This window comes from Thermobia domestica, chromosome 5 (assembly GCF_964235325.1).
Source record: "Thermobia domestica chromosome 5, izTheDome1.hap1.1, whole genome shotgun sequence".
NCBI lineage: Eukaryota > Metazoa > Arthropoda > Insecta > Zygentoma > Lepismatidae > Thermobia > Thermobia domestica.
The window spans coordinates 112,617,449-112,632,701 of record NC_137458.1 but is presented as its reverse complement, the minus strand read 5'-3'; the positions used below and the strand labels follow the sequence as shown (position 1 = coordinate 112,632,701).

The 15,253-nt window shown below is 35.6% G+C and overlaps 1 protein-coding gene across 7 annotated transcripts in view; it reads left to right on the top strand.

Annotated features, from left to right (window-relative positions):
* The window catches only part of grp (serine/threonine-protein kinase grp), a 74,699-nt gene extending 59,952 nt beyond the window's left edge, over positions 1 to 14,747 (top strand). For all 7 annotated transcript variants that reach the window (XM_081758885.1, XM_081758888.1, XM_081758886.1 and 4 more), the window contains one exon: positions 13,927 to 14,747. In XM_081758885.1, the coding sequence (XP_081615011.1) occupies positions 13,927 to 14,145 (219 nt within the window). In that variant the 3' untranslated portion in view covers positions 14,146 to 14,747. The remainder of the gene's footprint in view (positions 1 to 13,926) is intronic.
* The last annotated feature ends 506 nt before the right edge of the window (positions 14,748 to 15,253 follow it).

Genomic DNA, 15,253 nt, shown 5'->3' with positions numbered 1-15,253 from the left:
CGTACATTGATAAGCACAATGATTCCTTAAAAGGGCAGTTTTCTGTCAGCAATTTTCCGTACGTCAGGTGAAGTACGTATATAGGCATAACTGCAGGATATGGAGGTGAAGAAAGTCCACATAAAAAAAAAGTTTGTGGAACGAACGCAACAGCCCAAAATAAAGCGTGTGGGTGCGTTGATTGAAAGTTGTCATCGGCTTATTCTTTGAACAAGCTACAATTACAGGAACGTTGGTGGTAGTATTAGTTCCTGGTAGTGTTGGAATATTATACCGTCTTGCGTACTATAGGGATACATGTTCTAAGACGTGGTTCCTCCCCATTATGCCCGTTGCAGAAAGAATTTCTGGATAACTATTTTCAGAACTATTGGGTTGGAAAGGGAGGTCTCATCCAGTGGCCAGAGACCGCGCAACTTGTTTCCTTGGACTTTGTTCTTTTGTTTACCAGGCCCTAGTTCGATTTGGATGATCTAAGACGAAGTATCGATGCTTGTGAATCCGTGTCACCTCAAATGTTACACAACACGTGGAGGAGGTTGAGTACCATCGTAATGTTTACCGAGCAAAAAAGTTTTATTTTTTTATTTTAATAATTTAATATAAAATCCTATTCTTTACTCTTCCCGAAAAACAAAACCGGACGATTCTATCACTATTGGTTCTCGAGTTATTCAAATTTCTTTTTGATGTATTTCCATTCGGACACTGTACTGAACTTGGGAAAATCAATATCAAACTTTGGGTCTATTGTATAGTTGTAATATAAATTTATGCCTCTGTCGCTTTAGTGAGTGCTGTGGCTGTGACAAGTTTTAAGTTGCTGGTTCGTAGTATAATTTTGTGTGAAGTTGAAGAATCAAGCTAATTAGAAGTTCTAATTTAGAGAGAGAGAGAAAAAGACCAATTTGCTGCTGCTTTTTCTTTGCTTGTGTTTACAAAAAATAATTCCCACAAATATTCAGACTTCATTACTGCTTAGTGGCCTAGTAATTACGGTTAAATTCTGGTTTGGTAATATTTGTTTTTATAAGTGAAATGTGAATTACAGAGTTTGAGTAGTACAAGTAATTATTTGCGTATGGACTAACATAAATGTTGAAAATAGACTATAGCGCCAACTATTAACGAAATTGTAAATACATATCAGGTGTCAGTTCATTGCAAACTTCATTTTTCTTTTAATAAAATTTGCTATGAATAAAGATTAACTTAAGTGTGTTCCCAATTATGAGATTATATAACCAATAACAATAGGGCTCTCATGTGTTCAGGGACGAACATGGAACATATCTTCTGAATTGAGAGTTGGCATGTTTACAATGTCAGATTTGCAGTTGCGAAAGAATAATAGATTATTTTTTTTGTAGAATTTAGTTTTTATCATTGTACGGCCTATTTCCCACAGCTGCTAAAATGGCAGCCCTATATTAAATATGCACTTAATATAATTTAAGTCATATTATCAGGACATGTAAATTTAAGTGGGTTTCAGCCTATTGTAATATTTCTTGATTTGTGACATGAACAGTTTAACATCCCACAATTATTTCCGTTACACTAAGGGAAACTAATACTAAAGTGAATTATGGAAGAATTCGTAGAACGAGAATGTGGGAGGAAACCGGAGTATTCCCAGAAAACCCGCAAACACGATGTTGTCCACAACGAAATTACTTGGCTGGGGATTAAATCAGGAAATTTCTTGATTAAAAAACTATTTTTAAATTTTTTCTATACCCGTACATTTGAATCCAAAGTTCAAATTTTGTTCCATCTTAAGATTCTCCAATAAAACTGTTTAACAGAAACTTATTTATAATAACGATGATCACATTACTTTGTGCACAAACAAATGTGGAGTATAAATTTAAAAATGTCACTAAAGAAAAAAGTCAGTAGTCTTAAGCATGCATTCAAATAAATAAATAAATAAATATACAGACTATTCCATAATTCGTGTTATTTTCTACAGCGCTGGGAGAAGATGAAGTTTTCACACTATTAATGTAAAATTTGGCACTCTTATTGAGAAATATCTGAATTTTTCGAATTGCTAAAGAAAATAAAAGAAAATTGCTGTTTAGCGCCCCTTTTAGGGGTGTAAACACGAAAGTTCATTTTCCTTATGGGAGATTCAGTGTTAAATTTTAGAAGCAGTTTTCTCCAATAATTATTCGTGATGATTTTCGAGCAAATGAGTTGTATTTGTTACAAAATGCAAAAACACTCATTCACAAAGCTAGTAAAGCCGTCTCAAACATTATTTTGCAAAGGTCCCCCTTTTGGGGGGGCAAGGGTCGTAAAAAGGTGGTGGGTGATATGTTACCAAAATCTCAAAATTTATTTTCGGAATGCCAGTAAGCGTGAGATTAATCACAAATGTTACAGAATTAATGCTCCAATGTCCTTACATGTAAGAGTGACTGATAATGGGGCTACAGCCCCCTTTCAAAAATAAAAAAAAAATCACCATAAATATCCTTAGTAGGGACATACGAGAAGAAGGTATTTTTGTTAATGTGAAATTTGGCGTCATTGTATCAAAAGAGTATGCGTTTTTCAAATCTGGAATGTTATTTTGATAACGCACCGCCTTAGGGGGGCACAGGGGCGAAGCCCTTAATGATGGATCTTTATAAAAATTCAAAATTTTGTTCCGGAAATGCCAGTGAGAGTGAGATTTTTCACCACTGTCACAGAATTAATATTCTAATGCTCCTTGCATGTGCCAGTGACTTATATGTTGCTATAGCCCCTCTCAAAAATTAAAAAAAAAATCACCATAAATATCCTTAGTGGGGACATACGAGAAGAAGGTATTTTTTTTAATTAATGTAAAATTAGGCGTCATTGTATCAAAAGAGTATGCGTTTTTCAAATCTGGAATGTTATTTTGATAACGCACCGTCTTAGGGGGGCACAGGGGGCGAAACATAAAATGATGGATGTTTATAAAAATTCCAATTTTATTCTGGAAGTGTGAATGAGTATTAAATTAATCACAAATGACACAGAATTAATATTCCGATGCTCCTTGCATGTGCCAGTGATTGATGTGGTGCTACAGCCACCGTCCACAAATCACCAAAAATCACGATAAATATTCTTACAGGGACATACCAGAAGAAGCTTTTTTTTCTATTGGTCGATTAATGTGAAATTTGGTGTTATTGTAATAAAAAGTTCTGTATTTTCCAAATCTGAAATGTTATTTTGGTAACGGGACAAATAGCGCGGTTGGTAATTTTTGGCTTTGGAGGGCACAGAGGCCGAAGTATAAAAATTCCAAATTTTATTTTGGTAGTGCCAATGAGCATGAAATTAATTGCAAGGGGCACAGAATTAATGCTCCTATGCTATTTCCATGTACAATCCGCAGCAAAGAACCTGCAACATGAGCACGTAAGTTTATTGTGAAACTACGATTAACAGCACAGGGAATCAACATAACGTCTAAGTGGCATGAATCACGCCAGGAGAAACCTCGGCGTCCTCCCCTGCACACTTATTTTGGAGCAAAGGACTTCGTCGTTTCACAATAAACATATATGCTCATGTTGCAGCTTTTTTGCTGCGGACTGTACCAGTGACATATTAGGCTACAATCCCCTTTCATAAAACAATAGAAATTCATAATGAATGTTTTTATACGCAAGGACCTACTGGCAGAAGGTAAATATTTTTCATTATTAAAGTGAAATTTGGCATTATTGTCGAAAAATGTTTGTTTAGAAAAAGAGCTAAAGCGACAATATGATAATGGTCATGTGTTGATCTCTTTTAGTGGCGTCAACTAAAAGTTTGATTGGCCTAACTGGAGTTTCAATGTAAAATGCGGAAACCAGTTTGCTCTATATTTATACGAATTTTGCTGTAAATTAGCAGTTTTAGGTACAAAATACGATACCATTCCTCCTCTTCATCCCCTTTCATCTATGATGGTACATGCGTTTCTAGTTTTATTACGCCAAACCTCCAAATTGGGGAAGATAGGCAGTAAGAAAAATTCAAACTTTTCGCTATTTCCCGTGAGCGTCAAAATATTTGGAAATGTACCAAAATTAATGCTTAGAAGCTACCTCCATGTGCCAGCGACCACTTTAGTGATTCAATTCCCCTTTCCCGGTCCCTAAATCATTTAAAGAACCACACCACTTTGTTCTATTATCTTCCATGCTAAGAGATGTGTGTTTAAGAAGCACTGGAACACGTCCGAATCATTTGTTGGTGTCCCACTGTAAGCTGATTTTAAGCAATGTCAACAAACTTTTGTTTATAAAACACCCTCTAATTCCTGACTCAACTTCTTGTTCATGTGTGCTGACAACAGTTTCAGACCTTTTCTTATCGCAATACACTAACGATTTACGAGTTAACGTGTTGACAGTTCAATAGGATTTCGTGTCTGTAATCAACACCTGGGTTAGATTGACTTCTTCGGAAATGGACATTACATAGTAGGTGAATCTCGGGGATAGACTGGCTTAATCATTTGATAATTACTTGTCGTTTCCAGTATACTTTAAGAGTACATTCATACTGTAGTGTCCTTCGATCATGCAGTCTTTAACTCAGGATCAGCGTGTTAATGTAATTGAATGGTACATTTTATCAGAAAATCTGCAAGAGCAACAAGATTCCGTATAGTTAAAGAACTCGGATTAAAAGTACACGATATGCAAATTCACCGTTTGTACAAACAGTTCCGCAGCAATTGTTTTCACACTACCCATCTTGCATCTAGAAAAAGTGCAGGAAGATCTCCAAGTGTATCTACAGAAGAAACAAAAAGACAAGTATTGTTATCTGTTACTAGTTCATCGCGGAAATCCCTTGCTCGTCGAAGTTTAGGCTTAAATATTAAGAAAACTACGCTACAAAGAATTTTAAGAAACTTGAAGGTAAAACCATACAAGGTCCGAATGGTTTCTGAATTGTGTGCAAGTGATTATGGTGATCGTGTTTATTTCTGTAACTGCTTTATTGAGAAGTTAAATGAAAACCCTATGTTCTTATTTCAAGTGATGTTTTCCGATGAAGCAAAATTCTTCTTAAATGGTTTTGTGTCCTCATCACATGCAAGATATTGGTCATCGATACAGCCGAACGTGAGATCAGAAGTGTCAATGGACAAACGAGGAATAATGGTTTGGTGTGGTATAACTGCGACTGAGGTGATAGGACCTTTCTTTTTTGATGAAAATGTAACGTCATCATACCAAAAGCTACTAAGAAAAAAAGTATTTGCTGAACTTGATCGTTTAAATTTAGGTCAAAGTGATGAATTATGATTTATACAAGATGGAGCGCCAGTGCATCGCTCAAATACGACTATAAATCTTTTGAGAGAGAAATTTGGGGAACGGATTATTTCTATGGGGTCAAGTGTCGAATGGCCACCAAGTGTAGAGGACTTGAAACAGGATTGTCCACAGTATAGAGATGATCACTCCAGATATGTTGGAGAAGGTGTTCAGTTTCTTTAGTAAATCGCATTAATTTGTCTTGCTCGTTCAGGAGGGCATGCCGAATAAAAGTAAGTTGATTTTATGGGTTTTACACTTAGGTTAATGATCTCTTTAAACAATTAGTGATAGTAGAGCCAAAAAGAGTAGTTTTCAACAAAGAATAATTTCCAGCAACTGATTCTTATTCCTCGGGAAACATTTGTTTCTATTAAAACCGTGTGTCCGTGTGTATTACGTCTGCAGTACATACGAGTAAGTTGTTATATGGAAAGTTGGATAATACGGTTATTGTGTAAGAAGTACACAATAACCGTACATACATGCTTAATACATGCTTTTTCTTTTTAGGAATAAAGCAAACAATATTGAAACTTAAAGCTCACTTTTAATTTTTTGTTCCTGCTACGTTTTGCATTGTCATTTTGTGTTACATTTCGAGATGGTTCTGCTTAAGTGTGTAGAAAATACGTAGGTGGTTTGTGTGAGATTTTCTGCTATAAAAAGAGCCCTAATTGATTTTTAAAAATATAAAATTCTTTGATTATATTCCAGTGACACCATAACAACAAAGCTATATGCATGATCAGTTACATTGACAGAAGTTATTCATTTACAATAATTTCCAGGTTTATTGTATTTTTTTTTTTTTCAATAATGACAACCTACATATTAATTATGACATATTTATTGTGAATTTTTGTGATTTTTGGAAGTGGGCTGTAGCCCATATAAGTCACTGGGACATGCAAAGAGCATCGGAATATTAATTCTGTGACATTTGTGACTAATCTCACGCTCATTAGCATTTTCAAAATAAAATTTGGAATTTTCATAAAGATCCACAATCTTATGCTTCGCCCCCTTTTCTTCTAAAGGTGGTGCGTTATCAAAATTATACCGAATTAAAAAAAAAAAAAGAAAAAACGCCAGCGCCAAATTTCACATTACTTGATTTAAAAATAGCTTCTTCCGGTGTGTCCCTGTTAAGGATATTTATCGTGATTTGTGGAAGGGGGCTGTAGCCCCACATCAATCACTGGCACATGCAAGGAGCATCGGAATCTTAATTCTGTGTCATTTGTGATTAATCTGATACTCATTCACACTTCCAGAATAAAATTTGGATTTTTTAAATAAATATTCAAATACTTATGCTGCGCGCCCTGTGCCCTCCTAAACCAGTGTCACCAAAATAACATTCTATATTTCAAAAACGCGTACCCTTTTACTAAGATAACAAATTATTTTACATTAATTTGACAAGAAATAATGGTTTCTCGGATGTCCCTGCTAAAATATTTATGGCTAATTTTTATGATTTTTTGGAATGGGGCTGTAGCACCTTATCAATCACTGGCAAATGCAAAAAAACATCGGAATATTAATTCTGCGAAATTTATGATTAATCTGATGCTCACTGGCATTTCCAGAATAAAATTTGGAATTTTTATAAATATCCATCATTTTATGTTTCGCCCCCTTTGCCCCCTAAGGCGGTGCGGTACCAAAGCAACATCCCATATTAAGACACACATCTTTTTAGCACAATAACACCAAATTTAACTTAGTTGATTAAAAAAAATAGTTTCTTCCGGTGTGTTCCTGCTAAGGATATTTATGGTGATTTTTTAATATGATTTTTGGAAGGGAGGCTATCCCCATATCAGTCACTGACACATGCAAGGAGCATCGGAATATTAATTCTGTGACATTTGTGATTAATCTGACCCTCACTGGCATTTCCGGAACAAAATTTGGAATTTTTATAAAGGTCTATCATCTGATGCTTCACCCCCTGTGCCCCCCTAAGGCAGTGGTTACTAAAATAACATTTCAGATGTGAAAAACTCATACCTTTGTGCTACAACGACGCCAAATTACACATTGACAAAAAGTACCTTCTTTTCGTATGTCACTACTAAGGATATTTATGGTGATTTTTTTTTTAATTTTTGAGAGGGGCTATAGCAACATATAAGTCACTGGCACATGCAAGGAGCATTAGAATATTAATTCTGTGACAGTGGTGAAAAATCTGACGCTCACTGGCATTTCCGGAACAAAATTTTGAATTTTTATAAAGATCCATCATTAAGTGCTTCGCCTCCTGTGCCCCCCTAAGACGATGCGTTATCAAAATATCATTCCAGATTTTAAAAACGCATACTCTTTTGATACAATGACGCCTAATTTTACATTAATTAAAAAAAAATACCTTCTTCTCGTATGTCCCTACTAAGGATATTTATAGTGATTTTTTTTAATTTTTGAAAGGGGGCTGTAGCCCCATTATCAGTCACTATTACATGTAAGGACATTGGAGCATTAATTCTGTGACATTTGTGATTAATCTCACACTTACTGGCATTCCGAGAATAAATTTTGAGATTTTGGTAACATATCACCCACCACCTTTTTACGCCCCTTGCCCCCCAAAAGGAGGACCTTTGCAAAATAATGTTTGAGACGGCTTTACTAGCTTTGTGAATAGGTGTTTTTGCATTTTGTAACAAATACAACTCATTTGCTCCAAAATCTTCACGAATAATTATTGGAGAAAACTGCTCTAAAATTTAACATTGAATCTCCCATAAGGAAAATGAACTTTCGTGTTTACACCCCTAAAAGGGGGGCTAAACAGCAATTTTCTTTTATTTTCTTTAGAAATTCGAAAAATTCAGATATTTCTCAATAAGAGTGCCAAATTTTAAATTAATAGTGTAAAAACTTCATCTTCTCCCAGCGCTGTAGAAAATAACACGAATTATGGAACAGTCTGTATATATATATATATAATGAGTTCATTTATTATGTAGCCAAAATCTACTGGTGACATCCTCCCCTAAACAAATAAAATTCATATGGACATAGGGCGAAAACCGCATGGTTTCACGCGATGCCGAATACGGGGGAAGTGTAACATTGAAGCTGCCTAACTCGGAAACTGTAAGATATATTAAAGATGGTTAAAGACATATCACAGGAACTAGTACTCTAGATATTTATATTTGAGAGTTAGGTCGTACCGGAGCACCGAATTTTATAGAGGGAGCTGGGGTATAGGAAGAGATGATTTGTATTAAGAGAAAATATCTAATTATCGGTTTATTAAGTTGCTATGTCGTATGAGTATTATCATTTATAAATTTCACATTATCAAATATCTGCGATTACGCAACCACACGCAACAGATTAAGATCAGGGAGGTTGATAACACTTGCAAACCAGGTTCCAACGTTAAATATTATTTGATGACTGTCGTCTAAGAGAAACATCGTACAAATAAAAGATCATAAACAAATGACAGGACTCAGTGAGTCACTTTCTTAACTAAAAGTTACTTTTTTTTTTTAAATTTGTCACTAAGCTATTTTTTTGGGAGGTAAAGGGACTTTTTCATGTGATTGTTTTGCATTGGCAGTTTTGTAAGAAAAATATAAGAATAAATGGGGAAAGGCTGAAACTTGTTATTCATTACTCTTCTGAAAGCTTCAGTCAATTTTATTCTCACTTATTCTAGCTTTTATTCTTTCTAAAGCACAGTGGCTTGTTGGTGGATGCTTAAGCTCTCAAGGTGGGGTTGAGAACCCTTCTGTGTCTATTCTTTCTTCTATCATAAGTCTTTGTTTTCTCTCGTAATAGTTAACGCTCCGTTCAACGTTGTGTGTGTGTGTGTGTGTGTATTTGTGTGTTTATCATGTTCGTCTTGTGTTGTCTTCTTAAGAGTAGGTGATAAATTTGGATATTTCATGGCTTTGAGAACTTTCAATTCTAAGTTAAATATAATGTTTGGGATGAAAAAAATCGGAAATAGGCCAGAACTGGTTCCACTTACTCAGAAGCTTCTTTCATCTGCTAAATCTGCTTACCGCAACTACAAAGCATACTTAGAAAACCCAAGGAAGAAGGAAGCTCAAAAAGTAGTAAAGAAGAAAAGGTGAAACAGAGAGGTGATGGAATAAATTGACAAAGGAAAAAGAAGCACGATAAGATTATGGTCGTCTTTGGCCACTTTTTCATGTTCTTTTGGTCACTTTTCAACTATTTACAGGAGACTAGACCACTAGGAGGCATGAAATGATTTCAGAGATACAGAAATGTGAAATGTCAAAACTGACATCAGAGCAAAGGATTTGAAAAATCTTTACCGAAAAGTGGTTGTGAAATGCCATATTTTATTGGCTCGTGTTACCTAACAATTTAACTCGGGAAGTATACTGTTCTGATGTAATGCACCATATAATTCTAAATCAAACCATGTTAGTAAATAATGTCGAGATTTTGAAAGTTCTTTATGTTGGGGCCGCGGTGGCTCAGTGGTAGAGCGTTCACCTCTGGTGCTTGGGGTCCCGGGTTCGATCCCAGCCCCCGCCAAGTAAACTTTGTGGTGGACAAACACCGTATGCATGGGTTTCCTCGGGTTACCTTCCCCCGTTACCTTCCACTTTCTTCATTCCACCACTTCATTCATTACTCAGTCAGTCTCCTTTAGCCTAATAACCGTGGAACCTAAAACTCAATTTCATTTCATTTTTCCTTACGTAGCCCTCACTCCTTCCGTTATTCAACCTATACCCTATTTGAGCCCAAAGTGATAGAAACTAGCACTGATCGATGAACGGTCGCAGTCTTCATTGTCTGTGTAACACCCTCACCATGACACTATTTTTTGTTTTATTGTAGGTATTACACAATCGGGAGGAAAACTCTTTTCGGATGGGCGACGCACAAATATTTGGCGTTTGGGACCGAAAAGTTGAAATTTAGATTCATCAGTGCAGAATATCCTATTCCGTTGTCATCGGTTCAATATGTTATAGCTAGAGTCCGGATTTTTATGTAATATCAACCCCCTAAATATGTATCAAAAATCGCTTTAAAATATAAGAAATATTTAATATTTTATAAGAATGTGTAATGTTACATATTTATGAAAACGTAATAACATGCGTATGAGTATGCAATATTTAAGCGAATTACGAAAATAAAAAGGAAAATGTACACTTCATCCTGCTTAATGCAAGTCCCCCAATGACGTGAAATGCTTAAATAGCTGAGACAGTCATACGTCACTGACGTGACTGATTGCAGGATAATAAGAATCAGACGCGAATGAAGATGTGAATCGGCTAGAGAGAAACAGGAAAGCCTCGAGAAAAGCAATGCATACGGCATTTGTACTTCAGAAATCTCATGTGGTGTGTGGTGCCGTTTTAAATCTAGAACCTTTTACACTAAATGTGCATCCGTCACCAGGGCCCAATCTTGAAATGAATCATACGCATTATACAAATTTAAATACTAAAAGCAACTTAAGACGAAATGCATTGTTTTATATATATTTATTTCATGCAGGGAAAAGCAGTCCTATATCTTTTAAACAATACCAGCTGAACTAAGATTGAAGAATATTTCCACTAATGAACATTTTTAATTTGAAATAAAGTACTTGCAGTTCAACTGTGTTGTTGCACAGTGGGTTACAAGGTACATTTTCAAATGATCAGAAGTAAAATGTCGGCAATCGGATAAAATATTCTTGTATGCAGAGAATGATCTCTCCACATCACATGAGGTAACAGGAGCATATTTCAACAGGGGGATGTAGTTGGGGGAAATATCTTCCGGGCGGTTCGTGTTTCACCACTGAGAATCTCACACACTGCCAATAGGCTGTCGTAACCCGGGTTTCTTTCCAGCACTGCATTTAGTTTCTTTCGAACTTTTTCTGCTACATCTCCACACACACCTTGCAGCAGTCTCTCTGCATCTTCTACGATTTTCATGGATTCCGGAAGAGGCCGTCCAAAAGTCTCGAAGCTTTTTAATGCTTCTAAGGTAGCCAACCAAAATTGGTCTGTATGTGATATTACACGCTACTTTTGAGTCATTAAACAGTTTCTGGGCAATGCCAACTGACACAGCAGACTCCGATGGAAATGAATGAACAGGCTAAATTTGTTCATTCTAGAAATGTACTGCCTGTATCCAAGTGCCGCATCGCGTTAGCACAGGCTCCGGAGGAAGTGGCACATCTGGCAGTTGATCTCTGTAAACTTGAACACGTTCTGGCGCCTTAGGAAACTTTTTTCTTTTCGTGGAAGAAACTAATTGATTTACTTCGCAAAAGTTCTCACCTCTTCAGCAACACACTGAAGAGCATGGGCCATACAGGTGAAATGAATTAAGTGAGGGTAAAAAAAAAAACTGTGCTCTAGCCGTTTTTAACATGTATGCTGCACTGTCTGTATAGAGAACAAGACTTTTTCTTCCTGAATTCCTTCCGGCCACAACACAAGACCATGGTTTACAAAGCGAACAATCGTGGAATGATTCGTGCGTTCCAGCAATTTACTCACAATAAGATAGGATTTAGGTGGAACTTCTTTACTTAATTTCCAATCACTAAATTTGCTACATAACTTCCCAAACGTCGGTTGTTTCGTCCACAGAAATCCAAATATATATAATACGAACACTCTATTTCATTCCTAATAGTATCTATAGCACATGTCTTTGAAAAACTCACTCACTGAAGTATCTTGATGCATTTGTCAAGAGTACTTTTTTTTTTTTTTTTTTTTTAGTTCGCAAATTTTTTTCTTGCATGGAGTGCACTTCGTACACATAGTTCTGAGATTTCATTGATTTTTTTTTTTTTTAATCACACGTGGCACAACACCACTTTACCGTCCGTAGTAAACGCATCATCGATAGTTACCCCCGACTGTAATTTCGCGGATAAAGTTGAGGCAACCGGAGCCATTTCTAACTTCGACTGTCAATACAGAACACGTGCGTTTTGCAACTGCAATACTAGAATACTGTCATTCAGTTGAACAAGCGAAGTTCTCTGAAAGCTTAGGTTACCAGCTGTGATATTGCCATTGTCGCTAGCTTCTTGGAACGAACTCTTGCATTAAATTCCTGGAAGCACACTAGCATACAGTTTTAACTTGAATTGCAGTATTTGCTTTCATCTTTTTCCCGTCCGACCTCCTAACAATCAAATAGACTTAATTTTAGAAATTTCCTGGCCAGTCGCCTGTCAGGCATCTGATCTGTCTTCCTCCAGAGTTGAGAATAAAGGGCGCTGATAATGTACCCCGGAGGTAGGATTTTAACTTGTTTTTTCTTAATTTCTTTTGTTATCGGCGAAAATTCTACAAAACATGGTTTTACAAGAAAAGAGGTATTTCTCATTTGGTAAAGAAACGAAAAGATAGACATGACAAAATTGAATCTAGATGCAAGCCTTGCACATTTGGAGAGTTTATTCTTTTAAGTTAAAATTTCAGTAAACACAAAATTTTAAGACAGTTTTTTATATATATATTATATATATATATATATATATATATATATATATATATAATATATGTGTGTGTGTGTGTGTAGAAACTATAAAAATATGGAATTTGAGTTGAAGCACCGTACAGATGTGACTCACAAACATTTAAGGATTTGACGAACCTACATAAAAGGAAAAAATATGTAATTACATACAAATCCGGACATTAGTTATAGCACAATACTTTCTTCTTACATTGTTCCCTCCTCGGAGTAGTTTCATTACTGCAATCGCTCCCCTAAGACCATAAATCTGCAAGTTTCGGATTACCGTCCCATCTGATTAAGAACGGCTCTTCTTTAGTTCTATTGCTGCTTCCGGAGTGGTTAAATTTTATTCCATTTGCTTGCAGTCCTTACGAGAAATTAGTCCTAGACGACCAGTTCGTTTCCGTACAATATTTACACGTGTGTGTGACTGTCTTTGAAAAGTCAAACGCATTGCTTCGACTTCAATTACTGAGCGATTTTCCGCAGAGAACTCTGCTTTCGAAACAACCACTTTAGCACGTGATTCGGAGCTGTTTAATTTCCTCATTTTATAGTATTTTCATCGCACTAATTTAGTAATTCAAGCTAGTGAAAGCAGCACACACTGAACTGTTCGTGAAAACTACTGATAAGGATTCGTATAAACACCACCAGACAGTAAGGTTGAAACGATCCATCTCCAGACAGAATGACATTAGTTGTCTGTTCGTGTTTTTTGCTACAAAACTATTTTCCTCAATATCTCAATATAAACTGGATCATGCATTTTCGTATCCTTTTATGAACAACGTTGTTACTTTCTAAAACAATACCAATACGCAGGGTTTTGTATAGACACAATGTCTTTTTAATCAAAAAATATTGAATAATCGGTGTATATGTATACTCCCTTCTCAAAAGTGTCTGCTCAAAAAATTGAAGTTCCGTGCTCTTAAATTTAAATAGCATTCGTTCAAAATTGTGATGTTACACTGTAGGCATTGAGCGATTTTTGTTCAAATCGCTCATAGCACAGAACATGATGATATGACTAGTCTTTAGTAATGAGTAAATGCGATGCTGCTGCTCCTAATTTATTTGGTATTAATTCGTTGTTCTTTTGTACTTCCTTCAGGTGACAATAACAACCGTTGATAGGCGAAAAATGCAACTGATATTCAAAGCGAACCTGATTGATATGGATGGCAAGATTTTAGTAGACTTCCGTTTGTCCAAAGGATGTGGATTGGAGTTTAAACGACAGTTCAAAAGGATGAGAGAAGGCTTGAGTAAAATCTTAGTTAAAGGACCTGTTACATGGCCTATAGCAATTGCAACAAATTCTGTTCCATGAGACTGATAAACTAGGATTTGCCTTGCATAGTTGATGTAACGCTCACTTCGTTGCATGCCTTGTCATTGTTTTTAATAACTGTGATAGTCTTTCCTTTTAAATCTGTTTCTTGTGTATTTAGCTTATATCGAGTTCTTTAAGTTTAATATTGGGTCGAAGTTTTGAACATAGTTATTACGAATATAGATATGTTACTTGTAATGGTATCTCACAATATCCATTGCTTTACAACAACGCAGTTTCCTTATATAGTATTTGCATCTCAGGGTTGAATATTTGAAAAAAAAAAAAAAAATCCCATTTTCCTTGAGCTGAAGTTCGAAATGATTTATTTTTATGTAGAATATTTGTAAACACATTTTTCGTGAAATTATTTTCGTATGCAGGAGAACGAAGCAATTTAAGCAAATGTGTTGCCTTCTAATTCTCTGAACAAAGTGCCATTATTTCATTGGAAGTAATAAATAATACACTAATGTTAAATTTGAACGAAGTGCTTTAAGTTTACAACAGTGAGAATTTTGTAATTTTGACTTTTGTATCTGTGTGTGTATATATATATTGTAAAATGAAATGTTTTGAAATAAAATAGTGGAAAATAATTTTGAAATTTGTTAAATTATTTAGCTGTCCTCATTTTTAGCTTTCGAAGGAACTTCTAACGAATAAATAGTTTTCTTAGTTTGACAGAAGTAAATAACATGATTTGTGTGTATGATTATTTCTATTTAATCTTGTTAATGACTGCACAAGACCACATCGTCTTGTCCATAGCAATAAAAATAACTAAGAACACCGCATGACAGATTCGTCATCTATAAACTTATTAGCCACAATATGTATGCTCCTAGTTTGATTGCTCTCAGGACATCAGTCATTGGCAGGTTTGAGTGCAGTTATTTCCCTGTTAATACTTCTTTTAGCATGAATGTTCCCAACTAAATGGGTTTGTCTATTCTGGTACTATTCTAAGGCTATCATAACCTGAGCTCTGACAGATCTACCATCGTGTAAGTTGACGACAGTGTTGCAAACTGTCATAGCAAGAATCAAAACGACCACTTGACAGAACGATGAAGGAATCAAATTACTTTATCAGTGATTGAGT